The following is a 19,299-nucleotide window of genomic DNA, read 5'->3' as shown; positions in this document are numbered from 1 at the left end:
AGATTTCAGAACAGTGCAGTACCCCTCTAGATATAAATTTCAGATTCCTTAATTCAAGTATGAACTCTGTGGAAGATTTAATGAGACAAAAAGATAGATTGCAGTTAAATATTTTATTAACAATTCTTAATAATACTTTTTATCTTAATATTACTTTTTGTCAAAATACATAGGTACTACAATGGAAAAAAATATCATATTTGTCTCTTTTAGAAGTGTATCAGGTTTAAAACTTTGCATCTTAACTTACATCTTGATAAATATGAGAGAAAATAAGATTTGGTTTCAGTTAGAAGGCAAAAAATATTCAATGATTCTTTATATTTCACATTATACAATATTTTGAAAAAATGTACTTTATTTTGAATTTGTGTATCAGATAAAGCAATAAGACAAATTCAAACAAATAGGAAAATACAACTACTGGAAAGAGTTCCTTTAATTCATTTTTATAATACAATTCTGAAGAAATATACAAAGAATTTACCTGGCTTCAATGAACATTTGCATAGGACCAGATAAAACAGATCTGCATCATTTAAACAACCCCAGGCGCAACACCTCAAAAAAATTTGATATGCAAAAATTTCATTCCAAAATTCTATTGCTCAGCAAACAGGCCAATTTTTTTTGCTTCTTGACCTTACAAAAATTATACATTCATAGCACCTTATCACACTGAATTAAATCAGATAATTATCACTATAGCACAAGAATAAAAATTGCATAAGTTCATTTTCATGATTAAATAAAGTTCTTTACAGTTCAGTTATTTATTGCTTTACTGAAAACCATACCGATTGCATAATTTTTGTACTCTTTAATTTCTCATTATCGTGCCTTCTGACAGATTTTCAGGATAAAACTATAAAAAAATTAACAATGAAAACAATTCCATGCACAGTTCAGTAACTGAAAAAGACCTTCCAGGACAGAAGAGCTAAAAAAATAACCATCACCCTGCAGCAGCCCAAATTATTTGATATTTCTGGGGACATATATCAGAGAGCCTTTTACGCAAGAGGTGTGGCACTAGGAGATTCAAAAATCTATGCAAAAGTTCCTAACTCCTTTATATGCCAAAAAGGAGATGCAGAATCAATTGCAGAAAATATAATTTTTAGCGGCGTGAGGGGCCCCAGGCAACTGGCTTGGGGGGCATATCTCCCCCGGAGCCGAAGGACGGGAACTCTTGAGTATTAGTGGTATCTGGAGCTGCATCTTTCCTCTTGTCCCAAGGGGCACCTTTGACAACAAAGCCTTTGTCGTTGGTTCGATTATCCGATTCCTGGTTACCATTGCGACTTGGAGGAGCCGTGTACTGCCTCAAAGAATCTCTGTCTCGCATATCTTGAAGCTGAATATTAAAATAAATGTGTTTAAAAGTTACATATCAAAGTAAAATAAGTTCATAATTTTGAATCATTTGAACAATAAGGATACAAATTATTTTTCTTACCACTGTCTCCTTAATTAAGAAAAAATTAGTATTTTAAGGCAGAATAAATAAAGGTGATAAATCTTAATGAAAATAACAATAACAAATTGTTTTCACAAATCTTCAACTAAAATGAGTCAAGATTTTAATTTACATAAAACTTTAAACACAATATTATAGAGATATTTCAAGTCAAAAATGATTCATTTATCTACAAAAATATATTATAAAAATGCAACAATCCTAACTTTCTGCTGCAGTGAAGTAATTATAATCTTAAATCTTGCAATTATTTTATGTGCACATATTACATACTATAGGATTGTTACCTTTATCAATTATGTCTACAATACACTGATTATATCTCCATCAATTTTCTAAAAATTACAAAAATGTTTTGTCACATCATCACATTATGATATTTGCTATGCTGAAATAAACTGCTTTTGTACTTGGCATATAGATTTATATGCATAATTTAGCTCTCCTTTTAATTAATCAGCAAAACGGCCCTTTACATCTTTGCATTTCTGTAAATTCATATTTTTCAGTGCCATTTTTTCATCAAAATTTGTACCTGATGATTTGTTTTTTACTGTTGTTCGTCACGTAGGGAGATTATGTAATACATTTAACCCTTTGACTACTGAATTATTTGAAGATTTTTATGCCCATGGGATGGATTTAATTTGTTGCTATATGGATTTATATGTAAAAGTAATGCATTTTATTTGGAATATACTTATACTGGCGATATAAATATTTTTTAACAGCATTTTAGTTACAACACTGATTACGGTGGACGAATCTGTAAGCAGATGACGGGTCTCACTCATCAAATGTACCCAAAGGGTTAATTTTATATCAGTTTAAAATTTTTCAAATACATACGTTCAAGCTAAACAGAGGGAATGGCAATGGTTGGTTGTGTTATGCGCTATTTTTACCATTGTCCATTATTAAATTTGTGACCCAACTATGACACCCTATGAAAGAAAAACAAATGAAACTCAGCAGACTGTTTTTGCAAGCTTAACAAAGCATCTCACACATGGCTCGAATTTTCAAGTGTTATTCAACAAAGCAGGTTTTAGCTTCTCTCCTTTCTATTACCACCAGCCTCAGATCCAAACTTTTATTTCATAAACTGAACAGCAACTTCTGTGGTTCATTTTACAATGATGATAGAGAAAATTATCGGACAGGATGTCAGAACTGTGGTAAAACTTAATACAGAATTCAACACTTAGCTGATTAAGCTCATTAAAACCAAAGAAAACTAGCGAAAGAGCAAATTCTTTTGGTCATTTATTTCATACCAACATGTCAGGTTTAAAATTTACTCATTGTCCCTTGTATTGAGCTCTATTAATGAGCAACCAGACTGCTGATAATTTTAATACTTTGAAAATTCATTTTAATTAGAATCTCACCAAATAACTGTGTCATATTTGCTTGCAGATGCTTAAAAATATTATATAAGGAGTTTCAAAATAATCGTGAAAAGAACCAAATTTCATAAAACTTACATATTCCTCTTCCAAGTTCAGAAGATGATCTTTAGCATCTAATACATCATCTTCAGCTCCTTGAATTACAACCAGATCTGGATCAGGATCAGATGGTCGAGGGAAGCGAATATCAACTTTATACATATCCATTATTTTCAGAACGTTACGGCCTCGAGTTCCAATTATACGAGAATGGATGCGGGAATCAATTTGTACTTCTTCCTTATACATATCTTCCTATATAAATTAAAAAAAAGGCATATAAGAAAATAAATAAATAAATTAAAAAAAACCAGTTTTTTTTTTTTTAAGATAGTTATTTTAATCAAAAAGACTTGCATAATATAGATGACTTGATGAAAAAAAAGTATCAGTAAATGCATTTGTTTCCAAGGAGACAGCTGTACATTCTAAAATAATGCATCAGTGTAAAGCCAAAATCTAAATATTGAAGTATATTTTTAAATATCTGGTTGTAAAGAAAGTTTTCTGCCAAAAACCATCCTTAATAAAACAAGAAACATGAAAGCAGTATCTTTAGTATGGTTAGTAATCATCACCCAAATCTATGATTTTCTGCCAATATTTTAGTAGTTTTTCATACTATGCCCATAAACTTAAGGTAGGTTTATGAGTACTTCTGCCCATAAACTTGGTGGCAGCGTGTACAAAAGCAGATCAACCTCATTTCGGATGTCAAGTGCATAATGGAAGATAGTACCAGCAAGATGTAGCTGCAATTGTTAAAAAAGGTAGAAGTCCAAAGGAGTGATGTGGGGCTATATGGTGGGTGTGGGAAAAAGTCTCATTTGAATCTGTACAGAGTCCAGCCGGTGATTGGAGACACACGTGGTCTTGCATTATCTTAATGGAATTACCTTTTTGCAACAGAACTCAGTTTGATGTTTTTTCTTGATAGCATTGTCAACATGGACTAGCATCTTGCTGTACACCTTACTGTCAAGAGTTTTATCTTTTTCCAGATACTCTCTGTGGATAAAATCAGGACAATCGCACTAGAGGCAAAGAAAGATCTTTTTATTAGCCAAACTGCACTTTACGATGCTACCGACTGGCTCACCAGACACAGACTAATCCCGTTTTTCGGCATGTGTTGTTGAAGTAGATGATCAAGTTAAGAATTTTGTCCTTGCGTTGATACTTAAGCAGATTAGTGCAGGCTCGAACACATCCATCCTTATCTGCTTGAGTCTGCTCATGGGGCACCCAGCAACTGAACCCAAAACCCATGGGGGCTATGTTGTACCAAACAAAGGATTGTGCATTTCCAAAACTTAAAATAAAGACAAGAACACATGCACCATTCAGTACATACTAACAAATGTCAAGACATTACATATAGGTATAAAATAGGAAGTGTATAATAAAACCTGAAATAAAATCAAACACATAAAATTCTTTTACGAAGAACTAGGATATGAAAGTTATGGAATAAAGATAGAAAACTTTATAATCGAAGGATAAATTTTGATGATATGATTATAACTAGATCCCGGTTAGATCTGAAATTCAATGAATTCAGGGCATTCAAATAATGTGGTAAAACGTTGCAGCTTTTGCAACGTTGCAGTTAAAAATGTGTTTCTTCAACTAAATCTTTTGCTGAAATCTCAGAAATATTACAATCAAAATTTTGAAAGGGATTAAAATTTGGACAATCAATTAAAATGTGTTTAATGGTTAAAACAGGACTCCATTCAGCACATACTGGTGTTAGCCTTGTGTGTGACCGATTCTTAGTTGGGTTAAAAAGGACTTGCTCCTTTTGCTTTTAGAGCACATTTCTAATGTTCTATTTTAGGTTTTACATTTTGTAATTTATTGGTTAACTACACATCCAAATCCATTAAATGTTACAAAGAATTTTAAAAAATGTTAAAACTTTTCAAACAAGCAATACACCAATTCAAAAAAATTAATGAAATTTAAATAAAAATTAACAGTCTGCTTTCTTGCTTTAACAATGTAAATACCATCTTAATCAATGTAAGCTTATGAAAATAGAGACTATAATAAGCAATTACACAAATTTAGCTAATAAATGCTGTTTAAATACAGGTCTTCATGAATCACATCACTCAGAGGATTAAGCATAACAATTAGATTAAGAATACGAACAAAGATTTTGAAAAAAAATGGTTCATTAAATGTTTTATTTTTTGTATTAACATTTTTAATATAACAAATACACACACACGTTTACAGAAAGAAAATCAGATTTTAACTGAACAAAAGTTCCCTGTTAATATAATATGATGACTGTGCTTGATGTATTGATATTTAAATCTCTTAACACTGGGTACAAAATTGTTGAACTTAATTCTTAAATTCTTGTTCAAAAATATTCAATCTATTGGTTTTCTGTAATAAATAACTGATTTAAGTAAAGCCTGCTTCCGCTGGGTAAAAAGATTAAGATCAATGACATTGCTTCAGTAACAACTTTTATCAAGATATTTCTATCGGATGACTGACATTTCAAAACTAAGCATATCCATGTGTTTTGAATAAGATTCGTGCTTGAATATCCTCCCTGAATGCAATCAACTCTTCTAGCATCATAATATCAAGATGACATATATTGCATTTCAGTAGTTCTATGAGCCCCACTCTCGCACTCAAATTTCCAATGTCTTGAAAGTGAACAATAAAATCTTCTTTTAAATTCTGCAAGTGACTTGTATACAACAATATGTCATCTGAGGGAATGCAATACTTTTCAATAATGGATACAAGCATTAAGCTATCAAAGTAATGAAATTCTTTCCGATTCAGTGTCTATTTAAACAAGTCAATTAATTTTAGAATGAAAATCAAAAATAATCTTTCTAGCTTCAATGACATTGATGTCTCTTCCTTGCAGTTTCTTTTGTGTGGCATTTAAAAATGAATCTATAAGTAAAGCAGATTTTTTTATAAATTTTATTTATTGTGTTGCCATAAGATTATCAACTTCAAGAGAAAATTCCACAACATTAAAAATATCTATTACTACAAAATACTGCAACATCACCCTTGAACAGCCAGTACACTTTTATGTGAAGATTCAAATTATTGTAACTATCATCATTGCAGAAAAAGACAGCTTTCACAGAGCTTATACTTTATGCACAGCTTTAAAACAGTAAGTAACTCATTCTGAATATTTTGCAGAATTAAATGCTGTCAATGCAGAAAGAAAAAAAAAAAAAAAAAGGAGAGCCCAAATGCTGAGCATCTTACTTCTGAGATGGTAGGTAATAAAGAAGTGACTACTTTTACTGATCAATTGCTATCACATAGTCAATTATTAGTCTCGGAGAATACCCACACCATTGGGAACCAGTTTTTGAATCTAGTAATAACGGAATTCTTTTCCATAAAGAAATTAGCTAGAAATTTTCAGCATATAAAATTATAATATGCATGTATATTGATTTTGAAACAAATTAAAACTGAATAAATAGCATTTACAGAATCAGCACATACCTGTTCTTGCACTAATTTTAGGATGTCTTCTTTGGCAGCTTCAGCGTCTTTTTCATACCCAGTTATGGTAATAATTCGATCATTGGCTCCATCACGTTCTGGGAAATTAATATTTACATTGTGATCTTTTCTTATCTTTGAAATTATAGCTCCTCCACGACCAATAATTTTTGGGTGATGTTGTGGGTCGACTTCCACAGTTAACTGGAAACTTCGCAGAAGCTAAAAATAAAATTTAATCTATTAAATAATGAGTTATTAAAATTAAATGTATTAAAATTTATTAATAACACTGGTCACCAGGGTTTGTACACATTTCTCCACATGAAAATTAAGTACTTTTAAGGGTCATTAATGAAAAAAATTAAGGACCTACAAGCAAACAGCAACTGAAAATATTCAATTAAAAATATTATCTATGCCTGAACTTTACCTTTGTAAATACCATCTTAGAAATAAAATAGATCCGTAAGTAGGATGCGTTACTATTAAACATAACATAATTATTAATAAGTTTGAGAATAAAATACTCTATGAAATTTATCAAGTAGCATTAAATATTTTATACTTATAATAGTTGGACATATTTGAAAGAAGATAAGTGACATTTTATTTATGTTTCCCTAACAACTTTTCAGTCTAGATGTTTAGCAAATAGCAGGTAGATTTTCTGTTCAGCAGCATATGTTAAAGTGAGAAATAGAATCATAATCAACATGATTCATAACAAAAGACTGGCTGTTCTAACCACTGCTGCTTGACTAGAAAGAGACTTGCTCATCAGAACAAACCTAAAAGACCTGATGTAGGCATGGTTGCATATTTTGAAAGTTATTTGGGTTCTGTGTGATGCAGTTAGTGTTGAAGCTTCGCGTATTCTAGGGGTTTTAACCCAGTTAATATACTTTAAGGTTCCAGTAAGTCGCTAAGTAACAGCAATGATAAATTGTTTTGTATTATTTTGAGTCAAACTAGATTCCAAAAAAAAGTTTTGCATGATTTTTACATTTTTTTGTGTTATATCTTGTGACCACGGTAAGGATTAATGAAAGGCAATAACTTGCTTTAATACGCAGAGATAATTTTTAAGGGTAAGCAGTTATAAATAATTAAATTAGGTAGTTAGATAACTTTAGTCATTATGGATTTACATGGCCACTATTAAAATCACAATCTAATAAAATTTCACAGTTTAAAATACATGTAATTTATGACATTGATTCTTAAACGATATTAGGATAATTACACATTAAGAGCTACAAAACATTTGTTTTGTAGCAACTACACTCTACAAAATATTTATCCGTCTTTTTAATTTGAAGCCTTCCCAGACATTTTGGCTAATTTATATAGATTTCCTTCTCTTTAAGAACTTTTTCTAATAACTAGAAAATTATCTTAATATACAAACCAATGTTCTCATTAGTTTGTGCATGCTTTGTTTCCTAACTTATCGACTTATCTACAATGTACCGAGGGTTTACTCGATCTGGTAAAAGTTAAATAGTCCAGCCTCCCCCCCCAACAGATGTAAAGCAAATTATCGCCATGTCTGAAAGTAACTACAAAGTCAGACAAAGGTCTAAAAAAGACTCTTATTTAAAAAGGACTTAGAATATAAAGACATGTTCTTATGCTAACAAAATTAATTAAAGCTTGTGGTGATGCAATTAAAAAAAAAGAGTCAAATTCAAACTAAAAATATGGACGAGCATTATAATGACTACACAATTTAATTTTAATTGAAGCTCGCTCAGTAATGCTCTCATCATAAATTCAAACGTAGGCAGTGATAATGCACAGATGAATATTACTAATTATCAGAGCTGCAGGAACTAATGCACAGAGTAAGCAGAGCTTTGAAACATGCCCTGTCTTACATTCCAAAAAACTCAGTTTAAAAACTGTCTAAACGATTTGCATTCTGGTGAGAACATAGAACTGGAAAATTATAGTAAAGGCTGAAATTATACACTGGGTAATTTCCATAATAATAATAATTGTACATATCTTTGAAGAATAACTTTCTCTTTATGTATTCAGTTTCTTTCTTCAATAAGTTTCCTTTTCATTTTACAATTTTTTTTCAATTAAATACTTGTTACTGTAAAAAGACTAAATGCATTTAGAATGTATAGAAAAAACTGCTAATTGCTCTACAAATGGCAAAAATTTAATTTAGAGCAGGCATTGGAAGCAGAATTTAGAAAGGCACTGGGCAGCAGGATTTAAGATCCACAGATATTGCATGAGGTGAAAAATGCCTAGTGCCAGCCCTGTGTATGATGCATTAAGACATATTAGATGAATCTTTTAAATTGGCAGTTTTCAATTTCTTTATTAAGAAAAAATTCCTTTCTATAATGCCTGTCCATGTGATAAGATTAGAAGCATTTTTGATATTTCCCATGCTTGTGTTTAGTCAAAAGTAGAGAAAATACAGGGAAGATAAATATGTTAAGAAAAAAGATCTTATTAATCTGAAGTAAAACATTATCTTTTCATTGTTCTTCCAGACATTCTCCTAAAAGTAAGAAATTCATCGCAAACTTTCTGTAAAATATATCCATTACATGTTAATACCATGGAGATATTTTTCATTTTGTCACATTTTTCTGTAATCTTCTAGAATCTAAAGGGTCTCTAAATCTTACCTTCAAACTCCTTCTAAACTTTACAAGCTGCAATGTCTAAAATCCTTAAGAAAAATTACCCCTACCAATGCTGTAATATCAAAAAGTCAGAAATATTTTGAAAGGGAAAAATGGTAAAATTTATTTTACACAGAAAACAGACACATATTCTGAGATCTCTGAACATACTGAGACAATTACATGAGAAAAACTCTTACAATGAAAAAAATTAAAAATACATTTTAATTAATTACTTTGCTTTAGTTACTTTGCTTTTGCTAAGAGCTGTTTTGTAAATAGTGCTTTATAGCATTATATCTTGTTTGGATAATGACACTTTACAATACGACAGGAAAAACTACTTTTTTTGCCCTTTAATGTTATCTTTTAAATACATTTTCAATTCTTATATCTCAGAATTAAAAAATTTCCACAGAAACTGATCTTAAAATCACCAAAATGTTGATAAGTCACTAAATTTAGAATCATTTAAGCCTTTGTTGCTCAGTGTTTCCACTACATGGAACACCCAACTTGAATCACTTCTGAAACAGTTAAATTCAGCCGTAAATGGATAAAAATGTCTTTATAATATACTTTGAACTCTTAAAAAATAATAGATGGCAGCATATCACAAAGAAACCCAGAATTTTCACCTATGATGTGTTATTAAAATCCACTTATTTTCATGTAATTTCCCCTATTTTTTTAGATACAAAAAAAATTGTTTGAAAAAAATTTTCAGTATAATTTTGATGGCTGTACTCTATATTATTTGTTCTACATTTTTTAAAATTTTTCATACAAAAAGAATGCACAGAATCATTGAATAAAACGGGGTGTTCTGTTCCACCAGCCGGATCACTGCACCTTTAGTGATCTCATGCCGTTACGCATCAGAACATCTGTTCTTAAGATCTTAGGAGAAAACATCTGCTGTATGTGTTTTCTGTTTCTGTTGTTTTGGGGAGAATAAATTCAAACAAAGCAGTACTGAGGGGTGAGGTGTGGTTTGTGCTATGAAAGCCCTAATACGGGCATCTTGAAATTTTTGCTAGTTTTCAGGCGGGAATTTTATCAGTAGCTCGAGTCATCCTTACTTAAAGCTGCGCGAATATTTTGCTGTCGCTTTTCAGTCTCATTCCCATTTATTTTCAATAATTGTGTAGATATTTTTTGTGTGTGTATGTCTTATAGTTTATTTTTCTTTATTGTTAATATTAGTAGTTAATTATTATTAATTTTCCAAAAATGGCGCTGAGATGTCCAACTCTTTCCGATGAGCTTAAAGTTCTTCATGAATTACCCTCGGATTCTGAATCATAGCATGAGGATAGCAGCGATACTGAGATATACGCTCCTGAACCACTTGTGCAATTCGATGATGATATGTCAGATTAAACTCATTTATCTGATGAGGAGGTTGATGATCCATCTCAGCCAGGCCCCTCTATGCAGGCTCAAGTTCCTACTTGTAATTTTAAACATATTGTACCATGGAACAGAAGCCGGCTGCATAAAACGCGCAAAGTTGGTTTGTGCTTCTATCAAAAAGGTGTGACATGCTTTGAAAAATTTCCCGAAGCTAAGAAATCGAAAAATTTGTAATTATTTTTGTATATAGGACTTGTGTATATACACATATTTATCTCATTTATCCATATATATTCAAAAATATTGTGCATATCCAGAAAACCATGTATACAGCCATAATACAGTGTTTTTTCATTATTATACAAAAACTTCTACTCATTTTCGTGTTTCACTGCAATGCTCGCTTAGTCGCACTTTTAAGAGCTCTGGCAGTGCAGTGTTCCAGCTCATGGAACACCCACAAAATTAAAACGGTAAGTGCAATTTTTACCAAACTTTACATGTATACTTCTTTAAGCCTAAATAGACTGTGTACAACTTTTTTGTTGAAATTCTGACTTTAAAATATAGTGTGCCATAAAGGGTTAATAAAAGAATTCACATTCCCAAAAGCAAAAGGTTGTTTTAGAGCTCTTTATTAAAAAATTGGAATAATTTCAAAATGCTTATGTTTCACTTCTTGCTCAGAAACTCTGAAATAGCAACAAATTATAACCCATGAATCCATTCAAAAGATAACCATATTTGTCAGTGAACTGCCAAAAATATTCGTCCAAAATGCTAATTCACACTCAAAATGACAGTCATAAAAACAGACAGAAATTTCAAATGATATTCCCAATATATGAATGCATCCTCCCAAAGTTTACCCTCGAAGGATGACATAATCAGCACAAAGTGTTGATTATGTCATCCTTCAAGGGTAACATAATAAACACAATGTGTTGCATAATATTTCTATAGTCAGTTGTAAGATGGCATTCAAGCAAGATGCCTCGTAAGTGTGTTAATAACGTGAACAGTTTTTATAATATTTGTGGTGAGGTGACTTTTGCATCTTGCAGACAAAATTCGACTCCCATGGTTAAAAAAGCTTACAATTTCTATTTTGGCTTCAAAGTTCGAGATCTTAGGCTCCACACATCTACTGCAATTTGCGTGCTCCTGGTCTGTGAAACTGCTTAAATAAAAAATATTGGATGCTCTTTGCGGTCTCATTCATGTAGAGATAGCCGTCAGATCATGTGAGTGACTGCTATTTCATCATGAATTCTCCTGTAGGATAGGGAAAGGGCGTATCGGAGAAAACAGTCCATTAAAATGTATCCATGTGCACTATCCGCTATACAGCCAATATGCCATAGTGAGGATTTGTCAATTCCTAAACCACTGGAAACCTATACCTCAGACTCGGAAAAAACCTACTGACGTTTGTCATGTTATAAAATATGTTGTCAATGTTTTTGGATCCTGATTATTGGAACAGCATTTCACTTAGCCTCACAAGATTTACACTCGTCGGAATTTGACGCCATTCTTCGACACCGACTGAGACTTAAATTTTTGCAATGGTTTATTCGGAGCCCTCGATATGAATCAGAAGCCAGAAGAATGGAGATTGGTTATTATGCTGTTTTTGCGTGTGAATGGGATAATTGAGCAAGGGCAGATCATTTTAAAAGAAAGAATGTCCTACTAGACAGTCTTCGTAACAAGGAAAAAAGAATGTGTAACATGTGCCATTGATTGACCCAATGAAGGTATTACTACTGCCACTATACATAAAATTAGAGCTAATGAAAAATTTTGTGAAAGCGGTGGATAAAAGTGGCTAGGCATTTCGGTACCTTTGAGGGAAATTTCAGGAATAAAACTAAAGAAAGGCATTTTTGCTGGGCCTCAAATCTGAAACCTCTTCAAGGAGCAAATGTTTTTAAAATATCTTAAGGTGACAAGAACAATGCTTGCATAAATTTTCGAGAAGTAGCTATTAACTTTCTAGGAAATGAACTAGGAAATTTCTAGGATCTGAAAACTAGAATGAACCCGTAAAGAAACTGACTATTATGTAAGAAACTAGGTTGCAACATGTCTTTGAAAATACATTTCCTTGATTCCCAACTATATTTTCCTCCCAGATAACTATGGTGAAGGCTTTCATCAGAACTGCAGAGATGGAAAAAAGATATCAAGGAAAATGGAGCCCTTTCATGCTTGCTGATTATTGCTGGATATTTGTTAGAGATGTTCCAGATGTAATCGCTGATTAGCAAAACAAAGACATATTTAGTGTTTGAAAAGCACCTTCAAATAATTGTTACAAATTATACGTGCTTAAAAAATGTATTTAAGAAATTAATAAAAACCATTACTAACTTTTGAATTTCAATATTGTTCTCATATTTAGCATCAAAACAGTATTTTATATCAAAGGTAGCGATACAAAAATTCAAATTTGTTGCCCAGTGTAATCATATCCCTGTTTTTACAATATCTCTGCTTCAAATCAATTATCTAATAGCATTTATTATTTTAAAAAACATTTTAGCAGGCTAACTGCAAATGGCCAAACTGTAAGATATATTACAGCAGATTTGTCATAAAATCACGATGATAAAACTGCAGATCAATGCAGAAAGGAAATGGGATTCCCAAGAAACAAATTCTAATTCTAAAGTAACAAAAATTTCAGGACTTATTACACCAGATATTGACATAAGATCTTTAAACTACTATTCTAAGCATCTTAAAACTATTATACCTCAACATGCACAAGAATTCTAAGGAATGAAAACAGTTATGCAAATTTATAAGTATCTAACTTATAGCTTCAAATACAATGCAAACTTACTCTATCCTGTTTTTCCAACTCCAGTTGCTCTATTCGTTCTTTAAGTGCTGCTTTTGTTTTATCAACATTTGCTTGCGGACCCTTAATTGTTATGACATCTGAATGTTCATTCTGGGGTGGAATAATGATGTTAACATCATACATTTCCATCATATTTCGAACATCTTTGCCTTTCTGTCCAATTATAAAACGATGCAAATCATATGGCACTTCCATTTCTTCAGTAACTGGCACAAGATCCTTATAAAATTAAGAAATAAAACTGTTGGTTTCAAATCGTTTTATGAATGATAACTTTAGAATAATAAAAATTGAAGAAAAAATCATAATTTTCTAAATCAAAGGGCTAATGAAAAATTTTAGTAGTAAATTTTTAGTAGTAAGGGAAGTAAATTTTCTTTAAAACCAATATTAACATACCAATAAGGCTTGTTTTGCAGCTTCACAGTTTTCTGGTCTTCCTTTAATTAAAATAATATTCTTCTGATTTTTATCAGTTTCGTTTTCATCACTATGGCATTCCCCATTCATAGTAATTTTTTCGCTTTCTAATCAAAAAAGAAAATTAACATTACATACTATTTCACAGTATAAAACTGTCACTGATAAGACAGAAATGACAGATTGCTGAAAATTGGCTCAGATTTTAAACAATTTGCAAAATGGGAGGTAGATTAAAAATACAAAAATAAGAGAAAAAATCTGATAGAAATTTTAGAATGAATTTCTAATTTAAACATTTAGTAAAATGCCCACTTATAAACAATTTCCATGGCTAATATCTAAATCTCACAATAAAGCATTTACATAATTTACACTCCATATGGACTTAAATGTGTAATTATTAATTATAGAAATATTTTTCCCATATTTCATACTTTAGAAACACATTCTTCAGACTCAGCTATTTAAAACTCATTTGGTAGGCAATATTTCACTTTTATCTTATTTTATTTTAGTTTAAAGAAAGGTTTAGAAATTTATGGAAAAAAACTTCTTTGTACCTCCAGGTTTTTCTCTGTCAGGGAATTTAATGTTCACATTGAACTGACGTTCAATATTCTGCACTTTAGATCCTCGTGTTCCCAGCACAGTACGATGATGTTCTTGTGGAATAACACATTCAATAGTTTCCATGGCATCCTTTATCAAAAAAACTTTAATTATAATATTTAATAAAGCAACACAAATTGTATAGTGATTAAAACATATCACAAACAATAAAAAGAAATACAAGAAAATACTGATAAAATGATGTACATTAATATTAATTTAATAGACAGATATGGAAATTAGAATGTCTGAGATAAAAAATCTATCAAAATAATTACAACACTTCTATTTATGCAAGCTCATTCTAGATATCTAGAAACTTCACACTGCAGTACTTTGTAACCTTGATATAGCTAAAGCTTTAGGGAAAATAGGCTGAGGAAACCCAAAACCTATGTTTCTGCTATGTACTTTATTTAAAAAAGAAAATCTTAGACATTTTAAGAGACCTTTGGAAAAACAAAAAGTAACAATCAACAGTTTTCAAATTATGAGTTTTCAAATTCAAATTATGAGTTTACCCACAAAAATTAAAAGGACAAAAGTCTCTTCTATGAAAATTACAAAAGCACCATATACGTAATTCTCTCCAAAACTGCAAATGCTATAAAGGAGAAATGACCTTGCTTTGAAGGCATTCATGCCCAACTTGCCCCCCCCCCAATGACAGATGGTAAATAATTACAGTGTAACACAGTTCCTTAATCTATACAAGGCCAGATGTGGTGGTCTCTTTATTATGGAGGCACCTAATAGGTGGGCCACCATCGTCTCCTATGAAGGGATGGGCAGTTACAGCCATGCCTTCTCTGGGAATCGAACCCAGGCCCTTCGGTATCGCTGTCAGGCTTCCCAAACCACTATACCATCATGACCAACATAACAAAAAGCTAGCTGTACTCAAAGCTTACTTGTAAGAATCAGCTACATGAGCAAAAGGCAAGGGAAGTCTAATTACAAACTTCCATATCAGTTTAATATAAATACTAAGATATTTTTATCAGAAGGAAGACAAAAAATTTAATTTTTAAAAACACTGAGCTTTTAAAAATTCCTCACATGTCTTAATTTACATTGTGTTTATACTTTATAAAACTGATAAAGAAAAATAAGTTAACAGTGTGCAGTTTCACTGTACACTGTTAACTATGCTCAGGGACATAAAAATGCCATTCATATTATTTGGATAAACAAATATTAATAAAAAAGCATATAGTAACAGGAAGAAATACTATTCATTTTGCTGATGCTTTAGTGCTTAAGTATAATTTTTATATGCATAAAAGCACAATTTACAAAAATCAATTTTATATAAACTGGAAATTTAATCTTTGGTCTAGAACATCACCAAACTAGTACACTAGCATGTGTAAAAAATATTCAGAATAAACAACCAAATGCTCAAATTGGTTTTACTTTATATATATCATGACACAATACTTTAAAAATTTCAGAAGTCTGTGAAAGGAATAGATATTTATAATTATGTCTTAAAAATAAACTTACTAAATCTTCAACTATTTCAAGTAAACGTTGTTTGGCCCCTTCAAGGAAATCTTTTGCACCTTTCAAGCACACAGTGCTAATATTACTTCCATTTTTAGGAAAACTGACAGTCACTCCACCAAACTCATCACCAATTTGTTTCAGCACTTCACCCCGTCTTGCAACAAAATGTCGATGATGTTTTGGATCCACTTCTACAGTTATCTGATCAGTCTTTTCCTATAATGTTAAAACATTATTTCTTTATTTAAATATTAATGATATGGAATATTTTAGCAGCAATAACTCTGATAATTTTTAATAATTCTACAATTCTTTAAACGGGAAAAAACAAAGAGATATTAATACAAAAATTAATAAATATTAAAATAAAATTTATATAATTACATTAAACCTAAAATTTTTTTCAATGCTAATACAAAAGTATTATATCAATCAGCTGATCTTATAAGTTCATAAAAATAAAATACCTCATACTATGGCTAACTGAGAGCAAAAGAAATGTAACTTATCTATTGTGCTAAGTATTCAATAGTTTACAGTTCTGAAACACTTTAGAATTCTTTTACATTAAATTTATTAATAAAATTTAAATAATGAAAAATTCCTACTTTATTTCTAATGTAAGATTAGACACAGAAATATATAAAAACCAAACAATTTTATTCAGGGACCAATGAACCTTAGCCTATTTAAACTTTTGATGATTGTGAATGAACTCAGCTTGAATTCCAGTTGCACACTGCAGTGGGTGCAAATAAACCAACTCGCAATACAAATTTACAACCGACAGATACCATACACATTTGGGATGAAAGAACTGCTAAATCTTGTATCTGCCAAAGCTGCTGATGTTCACAAAAAAATCTATTGATCATTAAATACATTTCAAATTGCCTCTCTCAACAAGTATTATTTAGATAATTAAAAAAATAAAAATTTTTGTTACTAAGGGTTTCATTTGCTTTAAACTACTCCGATTTTTAGGCAGCTAAATTTAAAATCTTATTTGCTGAATGCTTTAGTCTGAGAATTGGACATGCATCAGCATGAACACGCAATATTAAATTTGTTTCATACAGAGACAATACTTACTAAAGACAATGATATATATCAGGGATGGCCGAAGTGCGGCTCCCGAGCCTTATATGGCTCTCGCAGGCAATTTGTGCAGCTCATACACATAAAATATATGTATGAAATATGGTAAACAAACTATTCAGTGTCCAAAAGGAAGTAATTAATTAGTTTAGACTTTTATTATTATCAAGGATTTTATATTAGTTATCAAGGATTTCTTTCTATTTAAAACCTCCTCCACTACTTGTATAATGATATAAATATGAACTTGTGGCTTTTAGAAAATCTAGATGCGGCTCTTGAACATTCCTAAATTCAAACAGACGGCTCTTACCGAAATGAAGTTTGGCCAGCCCTGATATATATGGTAATCTCAGGAAAATAAATTCTTCCTGTATCTCTGAAAAATTCCATACACTGGTTTCTTTGTCTTTCGCACTTTTTACACAATTTGTAGAAAATATTCTAAATGGTATATTAAGGCTAAAGTAAGAATGAACTGTTTAACACTAGATGGTTCAACTTTTATATTAAATTTCTAACTACTTTACAATATGCTTACAGTTAACCACTTGCACTATGACTAAACTTCATGGTTGCAGTGCCGTGCGCTACAATATAACAAGCGGCAAAATGTCTCATTTACGCCACTCCGCGTCTGGCGAGTGCAATTCTGAGCTGTAACTCGAAATAAACAATCTCTTTGTTAGGCGATGTGTGCACCACGTTTTCATTTTTGCACGCGGTTTGAGAAAAAAGCATCTCGACGTGCGTGGCACGTCTTTTTAGCGCAAGTGGTTAAAAAAACATGATTACAGCATTACTATTCATTTAGTTTGTTTGCATGATAACAGTTTATCAAGCATTTAAGTGCTTTTCTTGTGCCTCTAAGCCCATAATGTATTTAATTGTCACACAATACAATGTTCAATAAGCTAAGTGCCTGGCCACTGGATTTGGGAGAGAGGGAAAAGTAAAATGGAACAATAAATCAAAAGCATTTAATTATTTCTTTTTTAATGGTTGCTTTAAAAATTTAGGTTTGAAACATTTAAAATACAAGCTTTTCTGCTCGGAAGAGAGAACTAGTATGGAAAAAAATTCTTTACCAAATCAGAAATCATGTCCATTAATTCCTTCTTTGCAGCTTCAACTTCCTCTTTGCGACCAATGATGGTAATAGTATCTCTGTCTTCATCATTTTCATTTGGAAAAACAATTCTTGCTCCAGTTTTTTCACGAACCTAACAAAAGTTCAGAATAACCAAATTATTAAAAAATGTAACAAACTCGTAAACAATTATCAAAAACAATCCCCAACGTACATTAACAAATAAAAAAATGCCGATGTTTTATACAACATATGCACTCATATTATAGTAAGGAAAACTAATTTAATAATACTGGTATTTCATAGTGCATTTCTTAAAGGGGGAGAACTGAAGTGTTATTTTGAAAGCACAGATGATTTTAAGCAAGAACACTTTGTACATAACTTAAATATTTATATATTCTTTTGAAAACTTTAATACATGCATTTTTCCAATACTTTAAGACAAAACACTAGAAAAATGCACAGATTAAAAAATATTCTATTTTTTAGCATTTTGTTTTTTAAATTTTAGTAACTGCTCTAATTAGGCTTGCTTTTTTTAAATTACATTTTAAAATATACATATAGACTCCCACACATATCGACTTAGAAGATAAGAATAAGAGACTCATTAAGTAGTTCTCAGAATTATTAATCTTCTAAACATAAATCGTATTTAATTACATACATTACTAGGTATTTACATGCAATAAACTATCTAGTGATCGATGGGTAATAATGCATAAAATTAGGTTTACTTTTTTAATATTTGCACCATTCTTCCCAATCAAAAATTTATGCTGTTCTGGTCTTGCTTTGACATCAGCAGTGTAACTTGTCAGTTGTTTTTCATTTTTCAGCTCTGAAAGAAGTTTTTTGGCTTTCTGTACATCCTCTTTGGGACCACGAATTGATACTTTATCACTACCTGTACCACCAGTAGGAAATTTAATGGTTACTCCACCACATTCTTCTGTAATAGATCGGATCAATCTACCTTTTGTACCAATAATAGAATTATGCAGCTTGGCTGGGATCATTATTTCTTGCGTAACTACATTATCCTGTAAAAAAAAATCGGAATATGAATGTCATTAAGGCTTAGAAATTACATTAAAAAATAGTTAACAGAGTGAAATCAATGCAGATAATTTATCACTTAGCCATTTCTTGATTTCTGTAAAATAATACCGATTAGAAAATACTAATTTGAGTGGCTATATTTAAAAAATCCATGCCACACATTTCAAATGCTTGAAATATCAATTATT

At 31.1% G+C, this 19,299-nt stretch overlaps 1 protein-coding gene across 1 annotated transcript in view; it reads right to left on the bottom strand.

Annotated features, from left to right (window-relative positions):
- Nucleotides 1-421: 421 nt before the first annotated feature.
- Nucleotides 422-19,299, bottom strand: part of Dp1 (satellite-binding protein 1 Dp1) — a 69,460-nt gene continuing 50,582 nt past the window's right edge. The window contains exons 14-22 of the mRNA XM_035362085.2: nucleotides 18,787-19,092; nucleotides 18,045-18,179; nucleotides 15,856-16,074; nucleotides 14,301-14,439; nucleotides 13,717-13,844; nucleotides 13,297-13,536; nucleotides 6,439-6,660; nucleotides 2,968-3,186; nucleotides 422-1,357 (exon numbers count right to left, since the gene is read on the bottom strand). Of these exons, the coding sequence (XP_035217976.1) occupies nucleotides 1,121-1,357; nucleotides 2,968-3,186; nucleotides 6,439-6,660; nucleotides 13,297-13,536; nucleotides 13,717-13,844; nucleotides 14,301-14,439; nucleotides 15,856-16,074; nucleotides 18,045-18,179; nucleotides 18,787-19,092 (1,845 nt within the window). The 3' untranslated portion in view covers nucleotides 422-1,120. The remainder of the gene's footprint in view (nucleotides 1,358-2,967; nucleotides 3,187-6,438; nucleotides 6,661-13,296; nucleotides 13,537-13,716; nucleotides 13,845-14,300; nucleotides 14,440-15,855; nucleotides 16,075-18,044; nucleotides 18,180-18,786; nucleotides 19,093-19,299) is intronic.

This window comes from Stegodyphus dumicola, chromosome 3, assembly GCF_044657685.1.
Source record: "Stegodyphus dumicola isolate Sdum_Otavi_A_Nest chromosome 3, ASM4465768v1".
In the NCBI taxonomy this organism is placed as follows: domain Eukaryota; kingdom Metazoa; phylum Arthropoda; class Arachnida; order Araneae; family Eresidae; genus Stegodyphus; species Stegodyphus dumicola.
The sequence above is the reverse complement of the archived record's forward strand: the minus strand, read 5'-3'. Positions and strand labels throughout refer to the sequence as shown.